General features: G+C 51.3%; 5 protein-coding genes across 5 annotated transcripts; 3 read left to right on the top strand and 2 right to left on the bottom strand.

Annotated features, from left to right (window-relative positions):
- Nucleotides 1-1,875: 1,875 nt before the first annotated feature.
- HETIRDRAFT_470848 (uncharacterized protein) lies at nucleotides 1,876-7,027 on the top strand. Its single transcript, XM_009544247.1, has 11 exons — nucleotides 1,876-2,413; nucleotides 2,673-3,419; nucleotides 3,472-3,641; nucleotides 3,688-3,868; nucleotides 3,930-4,140; nucleotides 4,190-5,213; nucleotides 5,263-5,501; nucleotides 5,559-5,813; nucleotides 5,869-6,336; nucleotides 6,388-6,483; nucleotides 6,544-7,027. Exons 1-11 carry the CDS (start codon nucleotides 1,905-1,907, stop codon nucleotides 6,709-6,711), a joined length of 4,068 nt encoding a protein of 1,355 aa, XP_009542542.1. The 5' UTR covers nucleotides 1,876-1,904; the 3' UTR covers nucleotides 6,712-7,027.
- Nucleotides 7,028-7,118: 91 nt separating this feature from the next.
- HETIRDRAFT_379793 (uncharacterized protein) lies at nucleotides 7,119-8,331 on the top strand. Its single transcript, XM_009544248.1, has 6 exons — nucleotides 7,119-7,412; nucleotides 7,487-7,679; nucleotides 7,745-7,765; nucleotides 7,827-7,916; nucleotides 7,980-7,992; nucleotides 8,059-8,331. The coding sequence occupies exons 1-6, from the start codon at nucleotides 7,276-7,278 to the stop codon at nucleotides 8,154-8,156; spliced, it is 552 nt and encodes a 183-aa protein (XP_009542543.1). The 5' UTR covers nucleotides 7,119-7,275; the 3' UTR covers nucleotides 8,157-8,331.
- A 27-nt stretch (nucleotides 8,332-8,358) lies between these two features.
- On the bottom strand, nucleotides 8,359-9,596 carry HETIRDRAFT_407630 (uncharacterized protein). Its single transcript, XM_009544249.1, has 6 exons — nucleotides 9,349-9,596; nucleotides 9,279-9,284; nucleotides 9,102-9,214; nucleotides 8,670-9,047; nucleotides 8,520-8,612; nucleotides 8,359-8,468 (listed from the first exon to the last, which is right to left on the bottom strand). The coding sequence occupies exons 1-5, from the start codon at nucleotides 9,538-9,540 to the stop codon at nucleotides 8,528-8,530; spliced, it is 774 nt and encodes a 257-aa protein (XP_009542544.1). The 5' UTR covers nucleotides 9,541-9,596; the 3' UTR covers nucleotides 8,359-8,468; nucleotides 8,520-8,527.
- A 266-nt stretch (nucleotides 9,597-9,862) lies between these two features.
- HETIRDRAFT_168075 (uncharacterized protein) lies at nucleotides 9,863-11,343 on the top strand (the record flags this gene model as incomplete). The annotated part of the gene is made up of 4 exons (XM_009544250.1): nucleotides 9,863-9,931; nucleotides 9,992-10,311; nucleotides 10,368-10,697; nucleotides 10,764-11,343. 4 exons carry the CDS (start codon nucleotides 9,863-9,865, stop codon nucleotides 11,341-11,343), a joined length of 1,299 nt encoding a protein of 432 aa, XP_009542545.1.
- Nucleotides 11,344-11,420: 77 nt separating this feature from the next.
- HETIRDRAFT_32421 (signal recognition particle receptor) lies at nucleotides 11,421-14,251 on the bottom strand (the record flags this gene model as incomplete). The annotated part of the gene is made up of 12 exons (XM_009543447.1): nucleotides 11,421-11,610; nucleotides 11,670-11,735; nucleotides 11,801-11,989; nucleotides 12,048-12,071; nucleotides 12,124-12,185; nucleotides 12,248-12,399; nucleotides 12,511-12,766; nucleotides 12,833-13,329; nucleotides 13,388-13,626; nucleotides 13,675-13,926; nucleotides 13,986-14,173; nucleotides 14,221-14,251. The coding sequence occupies 12 exons, from the start codon at nucleotides 14,249-14,251 to the stop codon at nucleotides 11,548-11,550; spliced, it is 2,019 nt and encodes a 672-aa protein (XP_009541742.1). The 3' UTR covers nucleotides 11,421-11,547.
- Nucleotides 14,252-14,339: the final 88 nt, after the last annotated feature.

Raw genomic sequence — 14,339 nt, forward strand, 5'->3', positions numbered from 1 at the left:
GCCGTTGAGGGACCATACCTCCCGTACTGATAGTTTACTCGTTTGTATGGCAGATATCGCAAGTGTACATCAGCCCTGGTCCGAACGTCGAATGTTGAATTCTCTGGATTGTCCTCACATCACAAGATACAATCGATAAACATCTTATTCAAACATACAACACATTGGTGACATTGGGCCTCGCTTCCTTCAACCTCCCAGATAACTACTTCCTACAGCACGTTGCGGTGACATCGTAGTGAGTATTCAACATTTGCACTCGTTGGGCTTGCATTGGCAGCTGATGCAGGGAACCCTACAGATGAGCATTACACGGATGGAAGGGAGAGACATGCACGAACGATGCGCCGCAGCCGCAGGTGCTGGAGCCGCAATGCTGGGTGTTCACGATGACAGTCTAGAGAAGCAATGTCAGTGTCGGAGGGTATATATGGTGAAACAACGCTCACGGCCTGCATGATGAGTTCAAAGGTTGAGACGAGTTGTGGGTTGATTGTGGGAGAAAACAGGTGTGTTTCGGTTCTGATCTTTCAAAGTGGAAACGCAGGCCTTTTATGCTATCGCACTTGTATGCACGTGTTTGTTCTCAGATGATCGGATCTCAATTGGATTTTCGGCCTCGGGCCCTCCTTGCATCCAAGTAAGTCAATTCTCTGCCAGATATCTCCAACTTGAAGAGCGCAGCGCGCGAAGCATCTCTTTCCAGTAAGTGCGATGTCAGCAACGATACTAACTGCCATCCTCGGGCGGAACTTTTGCGGTCTCCGTACTGATCCCGACCTTGGAGGCCATCTTTTGACAGAGTGCGTTGTCCATGCCTGATCCAGTGCCTTGTGCTCCATCATCCGGCCTCAGGACTCCATACACAGGCTAGTCTTCTAGAGATTGTCCCACTCTGCATCACTGCGCGTACGGACTACGTACGGCAGTGGAAGCGTCCCTGAGAATGGCCCCCTTTCGATCGATCTTTGATTTCTTATCCGTGTCGACCATCGGACACGCGAATGCACATGTCTCTGGATCCGAACGGAGCATCTGGCAGTCATGGCTCCTGCAATAGTAATGCGGGGTTTTCGCTCAAGCATAGCATTCTACTTTGCCTTACTTGGTTCTGGTTCATATTTCTTCTGGGAAGTTCATGACTATTCACGATTGCTCGTACTGATCGTTCCAGCTTGATCAAGACTACTTACTGTTTCCAAGATTGGACGATGTCACTAACGCTGGTCTACGTCTGTTCACCTATTCGTGATGTTTCGTGGACATCCTCACTGTTCGCAGACCTCGCTCCTCGGCGATCGCGGGAACTCGACATCAACCGGTCTTCGCCCAAGAAGGACTTTGTGTCTTCACTTCGAAAGAATCACATTAATGCGCACATGCATGTGTAGTTCGATAGGCTGTTCCAGACACTGTAGATTCGATAGTACAATCAATAGACATGTAGTAACATGAATGCATTCGTTGCATGCGCTTGAGATGGAATACCCACGACGATCAATCATCTCAAGTCAAGACTTCATTCTCGTCAGCATCTAGACATTCTCAGACATGCCTTGATCCATGTGAAGCTTGAATTGAAGGTGGTCATCGTCGTCGTGGAATGTGTAGTAGTTGATTTACGTGCTCAACGAGTGCAAACGACCCTAACAAGTATGCTGTGAGCATTTGAAGTGTCAAGTCTGCCGAATCTATAAACAGGTCACCCTACACCCAGGGCTGGACACCGTTAGGCGCAGCGACAAGGGTTGTCGAGAATAGAGTGGGCTACGGCAGTGGCCGAGCCGCGTGGCTACAACGTTTCCGCCTCGTGCCTTTCTGAAGACTTGGGCGTTGAGAACTTGATCTCTGCACCCTTCACCCTCCTCTCCCCAACACACTCACACCATTGGTTGATCTTCCTCATGGATCGCTCAGGCGAGATTCGCAATCTTTTCTCTAGAGGCTCCAGCCCACCTGGGCCACAGCACCCTTACGGAGACCAAACTTTCCAGCCGCAGCAGACAAAGCAGCATCAACACATTTCTCCTACCGGGTCTCTACGAGGACACGTTCAATCGTCATCTCCCAGCCATGTAGAATCTCTTTTCAGTAACTTGAGCGCATCAGCGGGGCACCGGGGCGGAGGGGGCCCTTTCTCTGGTTCGCAACATAACTCTGCGCCGGCTACGCCAGTTTCCTCTATGGCGCAGTCAGCGTCTCCATCTGCGTCTGCTCCGATCACCATTCCTGAGAGTAGGCAGAGTGCTTTACTATCTCTCCTTAGCTCGGTGCCCTCCGATGTCCCGTCAGGTCCGGCCCCCCTACCAGCGCTTCAGCAGATTCCGACCCCCCCAGGTTCATCTCAGCGATCTGGGTATTCGAACGACAACGAGTCACAGGGCAGGTTATTGCTCGAAAAACTGATACTAGGGTGAGAGTTTGTCTTCTCTATCTCTATCTCTCGCCAGGGAGCTTCCTACTATCTTCGAGACGTAAAGTTGGAGGCCTGTTCGATCTAATTGATCGACCATTCATGAATGCAATGATTTATCGCGTTTTCATGGGCAAGACGGATCGCGATTATTGCAGCCGTCTCTTTGAGAATGTACAGTGAATGCCCACTCGCCATAATGCCCGTTGTTACTCGTCTTGCGACTGAAGCGATATACTAAATGATCTTATCTACCTAGTGCTCCCCAACCAAATTACGGTGATACCCAAGCTTCCTTGCTGCCACATCTTGGACCATCCCCTCCCTATGTCTCTCCTCCTGATGACATATCTCAACATGAGACTGGCTCTTATTACGAACCGGAACTTTCCACACCTCACGGAGAGGCACGCGAGAATTTTAACGGTTCACCTGCTGGTCAAACAGAGCCGCAGCCTCCGTCTCCGTCTCAAAAACCCTTCTTCGAATTCGTCTCACCATTTGATGCTTTAGCGTCGACTTTGAATCCGGCAAGGAAGCCTGCTCCCCTTGCCACGCTCTCGCAAGGTGGGTTAAGTGGTCAAGAAGAACATTGGTCGCCCCCATCTCTTGCTTCTGATCCAAAAAGGAAGTCCGTCGACAACCTCATTGACCAGTTGACCAGGACGCAACCATCTTCCGGCCACTCCGTCCCATACGATGTCTTGCCTTCGAGCGGTGAGATGACTCCTGTGGAGCAGTCCTCTCAAACCAGAACTCAACCACGCCCTCTACCTCCGAAACCCACTCAGTCGTCTTCTCCTCGAAATTCTCCCCCGAAGGTCCCCGCTCAGCCGCGCAGGGATGCGCATTCCTCTGATATCGTGGCGGGACCACTGGCGGGATCTCCCGTGGGTCAGATTACTAGGGATAAAGATCATTCTCCCAGTCCGCGCGGGAGCTGGAAAGGACATGAAGGCCGAGCTCGGGGTTCTGGTCAGAAAGGCAGGTCTCAATCGGGCCCTCAGTCAGTAATCCCTCCTCCGATCGCACGCTATGATCTTGACAAGCCTATGCAGGTCTCAGCCGCAGATGGTTGTTTTTGATGTATCGCAACCACTGGGCGAGATTCAGGCGCCTGCCGAAGCCGTCAAGTCCACCGCTATCGCTCTTGTCAAGGTCGATTCTACTTTTCTCCCCGGCACCACTATTGGGGCAACGCACTGGGTTGCATATGCAATGACCAAAGGTCGGTCATATGTGTTACCGCTACGATTTGTGCTGACATTCATCAGGTCGTGTCCGTGTGATCTCGCGATCAAGCGGCGATCGTACTTTGCTTCAGCTGCCCCAACTATTTCCTCCTGCCACTGCTCTTACTGACATGGCGGTTTACGGAAATAGACTAGCGGGTGTGACCTCTGATGGAGGTTTTGTAGTCTGGGAACTACCTGAGCACATCACAGACGACGTCCCGTGAGTTTGCTGTTGCCACTGACTAATGGGTCATTGATATATATATATATATATGTTATAGCGGCAAATTGTTGCTGTGCATCCGTCCAGCCGGCGGTGCGGATGCGTTACATTCCGTGAAATGGCATTCTAGGCAGCAGGACGTCTTGGCCGTTGCATCGCAGGCTAACATATACCTCCTCAATGTTCTGGACGCGGCTGCGATGTACCGGGGTGACCCTATTGTACAATCGGACTTACTTCGTCTTGTGCAGCCTTTCTCCATGTCTTCGGTATTTACTTCTTCGACGACTTGGGGATTGATACTGACATCCAATCTAGCCACTGGTTGCGATGGAGTTCGACCTTGCGCACTCTGCTATTGCGACGATTTCGGAAGATTCGATATTGACTCTCTGGAACACCCAAGACAATCAGCCTTTCTGGTCTCAAAGGATCCGAGGCGACGATATGCCCTCCTCCATTACATTCGTTGACAATGGCCTCATCATTGGTCGAAAGCACGGTACTATCTTCCAACTTTTGCCCCATCTTAGTAGGAACGTCCTTGCGACCGTCAAGTTTGTGAACGGAGAAAGCCAAGATTCTGATATGTTCGGCCATGCAAATTACGATGCCCGAATCCAGACACTGTGGGTTGCGAATAGTCGTCGCGACAGCATGATCGCGTTCAAATTGGGCTTCGAGACAACCAACGGTGACGAGCCTCGCGGTTACATCCAGCAAGTCTTAGAGTTTGTTGGGCCGAGGCCCACTATCCACTTTGCGATCCTGACAGCGGTCGCTGATCCTAACGGGGAAGAGGCTCATGCCGCATGCATCGCAGCGAAAGTGCCCGTTGGCGATCTGGCGCTCGTTGCCTTCTCTGTTCACTCTACTGGCGTAGATCAAGTCCTAATTCGCCGGGAGTGGTTCGACGGGGCACTGGCGACTGCGTTGTCAAAGTTGCCAACAGCATCGGCGCCATATACCTATCAAAACACTACGGAGCCCAAGGCGACGCAACTCGCCGCTCAACACACTCCCCCTATTGTCATGGCGCCACCTGTCCAGTCAACCCTTCCTTTGGGGCCCAGCAGGACGAGATCACCTCCTTCCGATGAGGTAGAGACAGAGCAAGTGCGTGAGGAAGGACGTCCTGTCGAAGGACGTGGCAGGGGGAAGGGCAGGAATGTTGGATGGAAAGACAAGGACGAGAACAGCAGTAAAGAGAAGTCTGGCAAGGGAACTGAGAGTAGCAACGAGAGCTCTATCGGAAACGCTATGGCCAAAGAGATCAAGAAGATGGAGGAGACATTGTATAGTCGCATAGGACGATTGGTCGGAAAAGAACTGGACAAACAACGTAAGTCAGACGTTCATCGTGCTGTTGGTCTTGTCTAAATGTTCTTCAGATCAACGTCTCGAAGAGGTTCGGGCCAATGAGCAAGCTGCCGACTTCGCTCGTCAAGAGAAAATCTTGAAGCTTATCTCCAATGAGTTGACCAAAAACACGACCAGAGTCGTTGAAATGGCTGTTAGGGCTGAGGTTCAGAACTCTGTTTTGCCGTCGCTGGAGAACATCACGAAGAACGAAGTGAAAGCTGCCTTGAATGGTCAGATCGCGAAGGGTCTTGGCGATTCCATGAATAATGTAGGCCTTTCTCGATTCGTGTATCAACGCGTAGGAACATGCTCACTTGGTTTTTAGGCCCTTCCAAACGAGATCGAAAAGCTACTTCTTCGCCCTGATGTCTTCAACCTTATTGCGCGGACATTGTCATCCTCCATCGCTCCCGTTATCGAGAAACATGTCAAGGATGCGATCAGCAAAACCCTTATTCCCGCGTACAAGCAAGAATCGTCTGCTATGCACCAGGAATTGTCTCGCGAGATGCATGGCGAGATGTTGAACCTCAAAAAGGAAGTCATAGCTTGGCAAAGCGACACTCTTCGAGGCCAGGAAGTACGCATGTTTTCTTTGCTGTTGTAGTGCTTCAACTTAAACCTTCTTCTCATAGGCTGTCATCAGGGAGCTAGAGCAGTCGGTGCGATCGCTGTCAGACCAAGTCAAATACTTGAGTGTCAACTCTGGCATCGCCTCGCAAGGTTCGAGACATTCTCCCGCTTCTCAGCAAGGACCGGGTGCTGCTGTATCGTATGGCCAGCACCGTCAGCACCCTGTTCCGATCCCGATCCAGTATGGCCCCCCTCCACCTCAACAAATGCACGGCCCTTGGTTCCCGTCCGGTATTCCTGCACCGCAGGCGTCTCATCCAGCTCTTCCACCACCTGCTACTGCGCCTACAGTTCACCGCACGCCTCCCACGCAGCATGAGGAATGGGATGACACTTACCTTGCCGTGCTAGGCACACAGGACCCACGCCAGCTTCGTGAGTTGCTGGCAAGGTCCAACCCAGAAGTCATCATGCCCCTCAATGGCCCGGGTCCGTTGTCTCAAGCTGTTGTTCTGACGCTCGTGCATAGAGTGCGCTTTTTCTATTTTTGTATCTGAACATATTTTGACCCGCGACATTAGCTCTCTGCAGCGATTGGCGAGAGCGCGCCTGTCGATGAGGCATTTAAATCCTCTCTATGGTGGCTTCAGCGTGCCGCCGCTGTCTTGAACACTGGCGTATGTTTCTCTCTCGTCATCCCAATGCAAGGAAGTTGATTCCTATTGATTCCTGTTTAGGATCCTCTTATTTCTCCTTATGCAGCTCGTGTCTTGCCCACTGTCCGGCAAATGCTAAACACCATCAAGCAGCGCATCCTTATCATTCCTCCTGGAGGGCCTCAGACGCACGACACCGTTCGTTCAATCACAGAAATTCAAGACGTCTTGAGCAATAAGCCGTTGTGACCGTGCTACTGTCTTGTTTCTCAGCCATGTTTCTCATCTTCAGTCCGTTTTTGACAGGTAGACAAAGCCGGTCTTGTCTTCACCTCCACTCTTTTAAATTGGTTCCACAAAATGTCTCATGAAATCGTTACGTTCTTCTGTAGGCTGTGCTGTTTTTTCTGTGTTAAGTGCTCGTCCTCACGTTTGGTCATGTTTTCGATCCATGAAGCTTTGTTGTTGACTCACATAAACCGTACCCATACTACCGATGGACTGTTGTATTGCTTGACTACCTACTACTTACCACTTGTGACAAAATCCAATGAAGTTGCCTCCGACGCTGTGTCCGAGACTCCGAGTGTGCCAAGGCTAGTTAGGCTGCGAACAGGTTCCGCGTGATGTTTCCGCACGTTCCCGTGCATCGACTCGAGCGTCTTACCTCCCACTAATCGTCAGCTGCAGGTCCAGCATCCCCTCATACTCCTCTACCTCCCGACCTGGTAATACCTCCGACTTTACTTGAATTCTCAGTTTCTTTCACTTTGTCATCAACGAAACGAGTAACCTTAGCATCAGCGAGACATCATGGCAGGGTCTAAGGGTTGGTTCAATCTCGAGACAGCAGGAGCTGGCGTCCCCGAGACGCAATTCTTCGAGGGCGATTCGGCATTTTCGAAGCTTGGGCTTACGCGCACGCAGAGGTTGTATGGGTTTGCGGGGTGGTACGTGTTTTCGTGTTTGCGGTTGAGCGGCCGTATCTGCGAGGTGTGGCGAGCGCCAGCTCATAGCAGCACAGTTTCGGTGTAGGGTTCTTGTTGAGTATCCTCGGCACGGTGTTTCTGTTTCTCGGGGCTTTGACGACTTTCGCATGTGCGTGTTTCATCGTAGATCTGGGGGGTATTATGATGATGACAGGGGCCTCTTTTCGTGCAGTTCTTTATGCCATTGGAACGGTCGTTTCGCTCATTGGGACAGGTTTCTTGATTGGGGTACGTGTGGCTTTGAATTTCTGGGAGCCCATCCCATCAAACGTGTATTGAATGTTGTGGATCAGTTCTTCAAGCAGGTCAAGATGGTAAGCTATCTTTCGTTGTACTGGTCACTGCAGAGTGCTGATACACTTGTGGCATGTCAAGATGTTCAAGCCTGTCCGAGTGGTCGCAACTATCCTATTTCTTGTCTCGATAGGTCTCATATTTGTGGGAGCGTTTGTTCTCAATAGTGGAGTGCGTATGCTATAGTCGTGTCCTCCCTCCCACTATCTAATAACGCCTCCCCTTGGCTTATAGATCCTATGCATCAGTCAGTCACTACTACCTCATGGTGCTTACCTCGATATCAAACAGCTAACGTTTCCCGCTGTTTCAGTCTTCGTCATTATCGAGTACCTCGCCTTCCTGTGGTATACGCTGTCGTACATTCCATATGCGCGCAGCGCTGTGCTCAAAGTCTTTGGAATGTCATGAGCATGGGAATCGTGGAAACTTGCCCAAAACGGTTGACAAGTAACTCAGGACCATGTCCATGCCGTGACATGTATGTGCATCGAAGACTTGGGAACGAATAAATTACGGCGGACATGTATTTGGTACGACTTATTTGTTGCACTTTCTCTTACGACTTGCTCGGAAATCTACTTCTTCCTTGGCTGCTTTGTGCGGATGGCGTAAGTCACACAACGAATCATAAATCATAAAGAAATATCAATACATATGTTGATACACTCCTATTAAACATGGTCAAATACATTGTCATCCTTCTGTGTTCGACCAATTCGCCTATACAATGATTATCAGCCTGCTCGAAATTTGTACATCACTCCGACGTACCTTCAAACTCACCCCTTAAAATTGTTCTTTAGATTTCTGAGCTCATCCATTATTGCACCCAATGACGCATCCTCAGTGGCCTTCGTCGCCTTCCTGTGATAGTCGTGGAATGTGAGCAACGGGACAAATGAACTGATAGATGAAGCCCACCGTATTGGCTCACTAGAGAGTCTCATGAACGGATTCCACAGTTTCTCGTCCTTGATAGTGGTCAAACCAGTGGTCATCTTGGTCTCGGTCAATAGCCCGAACAGACCCGAAAGCGCGCTGTTGGCGGGGTCGACGGAACGTGCGAACTTGACGTTGCTCGCGGTGTACTCGTGGCCATTATACACGAGCGTGTCGTCTGGCAAAGTGCCGAGATACGAGAGTGCAGCGTGCATCTCTGCGCCCGTGCCCTCAAAGAACCGACCGCAGCCTGCGATAAACAGGGTGTCGCCCGTGAATACACCGCGTTGCGCCGAGTCTTTCGCGTCCGTCACGTAGTAGCAGATCGAGTCTTGAGTATGGCAGGGGGTCGCGAGGCACCTAAATGGAAAAGTCCATAATTATCTTATGGGGCACAAGGAGACAGCGACGCACTTGACTGTTATGGAGTCCCCGATTGTGAACTCATCTTTGTCCTTGACCAGCTTGGTTACAGCTTTGACTTGGTCGCTGCCACCATAGATTGGTACATCCGGGAAGGCTTTGGCCTGATATCAATTGTCACAACGTGAACCCACGCGGAAGCAGTCTCGTAGCAGCGACCAAACTCACGAATTGCTATGATCGATGCCCAAATAGATTCAATATCTCCTAGCGGCAGCCAGACACTGTTGCAACGCACCTCGTTCCCACCGCTATGGTCAAAATGGTGGTGCGTAGTGATGACAGCTACGATTTGTACGCCGTACTGATCTGCAGCAGCCTTGACCTTATCAAACGAATAGGGATCGACAACGGCGGCCTTTTTGGAGGTATTGTCGATGAGGAGGTAGGCGTAGTTGTCCTCGCGCACAGGGATGGGGAGTACTCTCATTGTACGAACCAAGGACGACGAGAAAAGTCTTGCCTGGACCGGATGCTGAGAGGCTTTCAGCAACAACCGGGAAACCCGCAACATACAGGAGATATCATAGCTAGGCACACCCATGAGTAAGGCCGCGCGCCGACCCCCGTGACCCTGCCAAATCGCTACGTCATCGTGTTCCTCTTGCGGCGAAGTCGTTGGTCGCGTCGACTTACATGTCTCGTCTATGTCGAGTGCAATCCTCTATAGTCTTCCCTTTTCTGGGCCCATAAAGTGGAATGCTAATCAAGAAAAACACATCACACAGCATGTCTACCCGGTTTGCTTGTCTATGGACGGCGATCTGTCTCTCGAAGAGCAAACCCGCAGGTTATATCTACAATTCCTTTGGTTACCAGACGTGAGCGTCCAGCCCACCCTTTAGCCATCTCGAAACCGACTTTTTGATTTGTGCGTTTAGGCACTTGTGCCACTAACACAGATGGTGGTCTTCTTGTTAAGCCTCTCCAAGGGCTTCCACTCGTTCTCGATTCATCCGCTTCACGCCGCCCTGGACTCTGTGATTCTGACAGATCGATGGTGCTCGTACAAGTACCATGAACACCTGCCAAATGTCTTGAAGGATGACCCGAAAGATGACATCGAGCCTCAAATGATGTCCTTTGCTCAACAATACTCAAGGGCAGAGGACCACGAGCCATCACCTATCGAAGCCCTTGAGTCCGAACAAGAGAGGGAGACATCTCCCGAGAAATGGCTCGAGAGTATGGAAAAGCGAGAGTAAGCCGGATATCTCTGCCTGCCTTGACGATCGAAGGTTCATGAAGGGAGCATAGAGTTCAAATTCAAATACTACTCCACTTTATCAAGCTTTGTCTTCCTGGGCCCTGTCCCAGTCCACCGATGAGACCGCTACCGGAACCTCCGCGCAAGCGTCGCAAAATACATCACCGACCCTCCTCATCAGAATCTGAAGTCAGCACGCCGGTGCAAATTATGGAAGACCGACTGGAAAGCCTCATGGACAGACTCGTTCTCTGGCAGATGGCACTTCCGACAGCACCGACTGAGGATCGCGCTGATGGTGAGAACGCGACTTCTAACAAGGAACCGAAGGACCTGCGAGATTGGACTCAAACCTTTTGCGACGACGTCGTGGGTCCATCGTAGGCATCTCCAAAGCCTTACATATTCGAACTTACCGATGCGCTGACCGCCACCATTTTTTTTAGATTCGGCTCGAAGCTTCCAGAGCTGTATCGCCTACTTCGCATGAAACTGTTCCGGATCCCTCAGTGGTCCGAAGACGAAGAGGACGATATTGAAGAGACCGCGCATCCTAATACGTCTCGTCCGACCTATTCTCTCTTTAAACCCGATACCTCGTTCGCCGCCGGCCCCCTTCGATCTTCTTCTTCAAGGCTGCTGTCACGTTCACGCTCTCGGTCCCTATCCGTCTCGCTCGTGCAGGAAGCCGAAGCGCGGCGGGCGGGGAGTTCGCGCGCTCCCACGTTGCAGCGAGAGGTGAGCATGTCGAGGGTGTTCAAAGACAAGACAAAGGTCGACAAGGAGATGTCAAGCGAGAAATTGGGCGGAGCAAGACTAGGGCCCGCCGACGGAAAGGGAAGGAAAGGGTTTAAGAGAGAAGATACGGTGCTTGTGACGGCAACGCCTGTCAAAGTGCGGGGTAAGCCCAGGCATGAGCCTACGATACTGGTCTCTGAGACGCCTTCGAAGAAGAAAATGGGTCGAGGGTTCTCATCAGCTAACATTACGATCAAGGGCGAGGACTACTCTGACGATGAGCTGTGATCAAAGTAATCAGCCAGTCGTTAACACACTACACTCATGCTACGATGTGATATTTATCGCAAGCTCATGCAAATTTTCTGGGAAGCACGCCAGCGCTGTGTGTGGGTAAAAAGAACGGTCGCTAAATACATACAGTGCTAGTCAGAAATACATCCGAGGGTACATGCATATGGAAAACCGTGTACAAAGCCTCATAATCATAGCTCAATCGCTCAGAATAGCCTGTACTACGTTCCCTACGCGCAGCTGGCGAAGATCGGTATACGTCTAGCCAATGAAGACGGTCAGATGTCATGTTACAGATCACAAGTCGCAGGAATACATACCTGACCAGTGCCCACGAATATGATCGGTTGACCTGTAACATAGGTCATCGACAAAGCAGCGCCAACCTGCACATGAGACAAGCTTTATCAGCATCTCCCGTCCTTGTTGTAGAACTCGAAGCACAGCCGACCTTATCATCGACGGTGTCCCATTTAGTCACCACCATCCCGTCGATCCCACGTCCCTTCCCCGCACCCCCAGATGCCGACGAGAAATCACGCAACGCACGATCGAATTTTGTTAATTGGTCGACGGCCTCGTTGCCCACGAGTGCTTCGCCCACGAAAATGATCTTGTCAGGGTTGTTGACTGCGACGAGCTATAAATCGTCATGAGTTGATCTCATTGTTTCGGATTTGGAATAGGATCTGGCTTACTTTGGCTAGCGCACGCATCAAAGGCTATTATGGAAGAGCATCAGGACAGAACTGGGCGAGAGCGCAAGCTGCATACCTCATTGTCTTGCATTCTCCCAGCGGTGTCAATGAGTACGACATCAAAGTCATTGTCTCTCGCTGATGAGTCGGACGAACAAGACGATCAGAAAGGTAAAACAGCAGGGAACAAGAGCGCCTACCGTACGTGATGGCCTCCTTGGCAATTCCAGCAGCGTCTTTGCCATAACCCCTCTCATACAATTCAACCCTCCCCTTACTATCGGTAGCTCCGTTTATTCCCAGCATGCTCAAATTTCTGACGTGAACCCGCAGCTGCTCCACGGCACCGCTCCTACAACCTCACATCAGCATAGAACAAGAGGCGGTCACGATCGAACTCTGCACAATCTCACAGAGAGCACGAGCACGACATAGCCCCAACGTCTATGTTTCGAAAACGCACCGGAAAGTATCGCACGCGGCGATTAAGACTCTCAGCCCATTTTGGATGAGCCAAAAGCAGACTTTCGACAAATTAGTGCTCTTGCCTACGCCGTTGACACCGACAAATGTAATGCTATATGGCAGCCGCTGTTGGGTCGATGGCAACGGGGATGATAGCTTGCCTCGTATAGAAAGTAAAAGATCCGTAGAAGTTTTCGGCGTCAAGATGCGAGTTATCGAGTTAGACAGTGCCTGACGAACAGCGTTGTTGGTTGCTATTCACATTGAAAGGCCGTTCAGTTGCAATTCAGTGAAGCAAGGAAACAACACAAGGAACATACTTTGGAAGCCTCCAACCTTCTTACCGACCAGACTCTCGCCCACGCCTTCACAAACCTTGTCCGCGATCTCTTTCGCTACATTCTTCTTCATCAGATGCTGTTTCATGCCTTCTAAGACAGGCTTAAGATCCTCTTCTGTAAGAGTCTTTGCTCCTGTGAGCCTGGCAAATATGGAACCTAGAGCCCCAAGGGAGCTAGGGGGCTGAGACTTGGACGGCGACTTGTTCGTATTCAAAACCTGAGATACGGCGTCTTGCGCATCGCTAGCTTTCTTGTCGAACTCCCAGTCCTTGACTTCGTATAGACCATTCGTACGCGTGCCCAAGGACCCTTGATCAACGAGCGCCTGCAGATCTAGCGAACCGGCATGCGACTCTGCTTCGGTCGGTTTGTCAGAGCTGAAATCCAACGACGCCATATCTGACTCAGTGGGTGCCTCGGTCCCCCACTTTCTCTGGATTTTGCCCTTCGGCTTCCGCTTGCCGGCAGTATCAGACCTGCCAGTTGACGTCATTTCAATGCATGTAGATGGAGCCATAAATTGGTCGAACGCACTCAGAGCCTGGATAGCTGTCCCTCCCACTCCCGGAGTCCACCCGCGTCACCCCCCTGCCTCCCCGTCTCCCACCTCTGCCGCGCAGCCTGTTCTTTAGAGCTTGTACGTTCCGAGCAATCTGCTGTTCATCGAGAGTTTCCACAGAGGACTGAGTAGGAGCTGTATCCGTGCCATCAGAAGGAGGACTGGGAGGTTCGACCGCAGGATGCGTCACAGGACGAAGACGGGATTTTCTGCCCTGCATTGGGTGTTAAGTGTTTGAAAATATGATTTTGGCAAGAATTACCTCCGCTGCCTTCTCTTCTAACCCTCTGAGTAACTTATCGAACATCGTATCCCAACCCTCAAAAGCCTTTCCGAAGTCCCATGCAGTGGCTTCGGAAGCGGCGCTCACGGCGGCGGTCGCCCGATTATTCGCAGCATGGAGTGAAGCAACGAATGACGTGAGAAAGGGCTCAAACAGCTTAACGAAGAGCGTCTTGAGGGCGGCGAGAAGATCGTCCACGTAGGTGAGCTGCAGGATGCGCTGGTACGCGACCTGCGGAGATGAGAGAATTAGCGCGACGGTCGTCCGAAGACGTCGGAGCCCATGCGCACCACGAAGATAAGCTCGAGGTCGTTGACGAAGGTCCACTTCACTGCATAACCATCCTTCTCGTACTTCTCTCCCGCTGTGCGTCCCTCGATAAGAGCCTCACGGATGAGTGAGTTGACGGGGGACGCGGAGGACGAGGCCAGCTGAGAAGTAGCTGGAGTGAAGGAGCGAGACCACAGCACGACACCGCCTGGACGACTGTGAGATGTATGTTCGGTGTGATGCTGGCTGACGTACCTTTGTGCGAAATTGAACAGTGGTCGAGCATGGTTGCGGAGGTTTTGAAATCGAGTCCGGGACAAGCTAACTTCTGCTAACCAGTTCTCGGGCCACGCGTGGGAATACTTCTTTTGGGT

The sequence above is a fragment of the Heterobasidion irregulare genome, assembly GCF_000320585.1.
Source record: "Heterobasidion irregulare TC 32-1 unplaced genomic scaffold scaffold_02, whole genome shotgun sequence".
NCBI classification, from domain to species: domain Eukaryota; kingdom Fungi; phylum Basidiomycota; class Agaricomycetes; order Russulales; family Bondarzewiaceae; genus Heterobasidion; species Heterobasidion irregulare.